Genomic DNA, 2711 nt, shown 5'->3' with positions numbered 1-2711 from the left:
ATTTTCAGCATCATTACTCCAGTCTTCAGTGTCACATGATCTTCAGAAATCATTCTAATATGCTGATTTGCTGCTCAAGAAACATTCCTGATTATTATTATTATTTTCAATATTTAAAACAGTTTTTTTTTCGGGATTCTAGGATTCTTTGATGAATATAAAGATCAGCATTTATCTGAAATAAAAAGCTTTTGTAACATTATACACTCTACCATACAAAAGCTTGGAGTCAGTATAATTTTTTTTTTTGGGAGAAAGAAATACTTTTATTTAGCGATGATGCTTTAAATTGATCAAAAGTGATGATAAAGAGATTTATAATGTTACAAACGATTTCTATTTCAGATAAACGCTGTTCTTCTGAACTTTCTATTCATCAAAAAAACAGAAAAAATCCTACTCCACGGTTTTCAAAATAATAATAATAAATGTTTTTTTGAGCAGCAAATCAGAATATTAGAATGATTTCTGAAGGATCATGTGACACTGAAGACTGGAGTAATGATGCTGAAAATACAGCTGCGCATCACAGAAATAAATTACATTTTAAAATATATTCAAAGAGAAAACAGTTATTTTAAATAGTAAAAATATTTCACAATTTTACTGTTTTTGCTGTACTCTGGCTCAAATAAATGCAGGCTTTTGATAAGCAGAAGAGGCTTCTTTATATATATATATAAAAAAAAAATCTTACCGTTCAAAAACTTGTACACAAGTAACAATAATGTATATCTCACCAAATGTAGAGAACGTTCTCCTCTGTTGCTCAAACATGAAGTCGTTGACATGAGCCGGTTCAGCGTAACCAGACAGCATGTTTCTCGGAGCGGCCATCTGCTGCGATCTGAACGGGTTTTCTGGTCCAAACTGCAATGAGATGAGAGAACTGATGTAAATAAGACGCTCATATCACACTAATTTTAATGCTATAGCCTTTGTGTATATATTTAAAGATGTGCATCTTTAAGCATGACTGTTGAAATGAAATGGTAACACTTTAAAATAAGAGTCCATTTGTAGCATTAAGATTAATGAAAGCTGTGTAAGTATTGTTCCTTGTTAGAGAGTGTTAATTTCAACATTTACTATTACTATTTTTTTTTTTTTACTACTACTACTAGTGGTTCAGTACTGTTTTTGTTAATAAAGCACTATTTTAGATTTTGTTCAGTATCAATTTTAAAACTATCGGTTAATTAATCGGTATCGGCCAGTGTGGTCCAACCTAGCTATCGGTATCGGCAAAATCCACTATCGGTCGACCTCTACATTATACACAATATGCATCCATCAGTCTAGACAAACAGCTATATCAAGTCACCTGCGGAGCAAACATGGTTTCATATGTGGGGTTGTAAGTGACTTCTTTGAGTGCTGGATCAAGATGAACCCCGGTCTCAACATCTTCCTGACAAACACAAAAACAGAAAACAGGATTTTACTTGTTATATGTGACCCTGGAATCATTAGGATATTAAGTAAAGATCATGTTCCATGAAGATATTTTGTAAATGTCCTACCGTAAATATATCAAAACTTAATTTTTGATTAGTAATATGCATTGCTAAGAACTTCATTTGAACAACTTTAAAGATGATTTTCTCAATATTTAGATTTTTTTGCACCCTCAGATTCCAGTTTTTTAAATAGTTGTATCTCAGCCAAATATTGTCCGATCCTAACAAACCATACATCAATGGAAAGTTTATTTATTCAGCTTTCAGCTGATTTACCCTTATGACTAGTGTTGTGGTCCAGGGCCACATATTGATCGAGTGAACAGAACAGCCAAAATAACCACATTTTACTCGACTGTTTTTTTCCTACAGAGTAAATACATAAACGTGTCAGCGTTTATCAAACTATAGTTCACTTAAAAATCATTTGAATGTCATTAAAAAGCTACTGTAGTGCAGTATTTTGAGGTTTGTTTGATGCTAACATTCGTGATGGTAAGCGGCGCGTTTCTTGTTTACCTTCACGGCGACTTCGGGCGCGGAATTCAGCACGGCTACCGACGTTACGCTGCCGGATTTTAACGGCTGAAGATGAGCTAGCGCGTCTGGGTCGACTTTCTGAGGACTGGTACCGGATTTAGACTCGTTTTCCGAATCTGAGTCGCTGCCGTAAGAAACGAGGAAAGCCGCCGCCGCCGCCGCCATCTTGGCTGTTGTGGGTCTTTCGCGAGCGGGTCCTCACAGATGAAGACTGTTTGAGAATTAATTCGTACTCTTAAAATGGATGTTATAACACATGTGTATAATTTAAATCGATATAAATGTTGAATAACATTTTTATATCTCTGAAATTGAATTCAAGGGAGCGCAGTTATTGTCGTGACGTAATTAGAAGTTTTTATCTTTTAGGACGCATCCTGAGAGGAAACCGCGCACTTATCCTACATCTTTTCTTCTCAATTAAATATAAAACATTTTTGTTACTTGAATTAAAAAAAAGTTAACTGAAATAAAATGAAATGTAAAATACTTTTAATTTAACTTGATGTACTAAAATAACTAAACCTTAAATGAAAATAAATCAAATCTGGCATATTTAAATAAGTAATATAAATGTAAAAGAAAAAACACATATACACACACACACACACACACACACACACACACATACTCACTCACACTCTCACACACACACACTCATACTCACACTCTCACACACACACACACACTCTCACACACACACACACACAC

At 34.3% G+C, this 2711-nt stretch overlaps 1 protein-coding gene across 1 annotated transcript in view; it reads right to left on the bottom strand.

The window, feature by feature from the left end:
* LOC107739189 (pre-mRNA-processing factor 17-like) overlaps positions 1-2362 on the bottom strand; it is a 7138-nt gene extending 4776 nt beyond the window's left edge. Inside the window, exons 1-3 of the mRNA XM_016551215.1 lie at positions 1980-2362; positions 1325-1411; positions 741-870 (exon numbers count right to left, since the gene is read on the bottom strand). Coding sequence (XP_016406701.1) covers positions 741-870; positions 1325-1411; positions 1980-2165 — 403 coding nt within the window. The 5' untranslated portion in view covers positions 2166-2362. The remainder of the gene's footprint in view (positions 1-740; positions 871-1324; positions 1412-1979) is intronic.
* Positions 2363-2711: the final 349 nt, after the last annotated feature.

This window comes from Sinocyclocheilus rhinocerous, unplaced genomic scaffold (assembly GCF_001515625.1).
Source record: "Sinocyclocheilus rhinocerous isolate Xijiao unplaced genomic scaffold, SAMN03320098_v1.1 scaffold555, whole genome shotgun sequence".
Taxonomy (NCBI): Eukaryota; Metazoa; Chordata; class Actinopteri; order Cypriniformes; family Cyprinidae; genus Sinocyclocheilus; species Sinocyclocheilus rhinocerous.
This window is presented reverse-complemented; position numbering and strand designations above follow the sequence as displayed.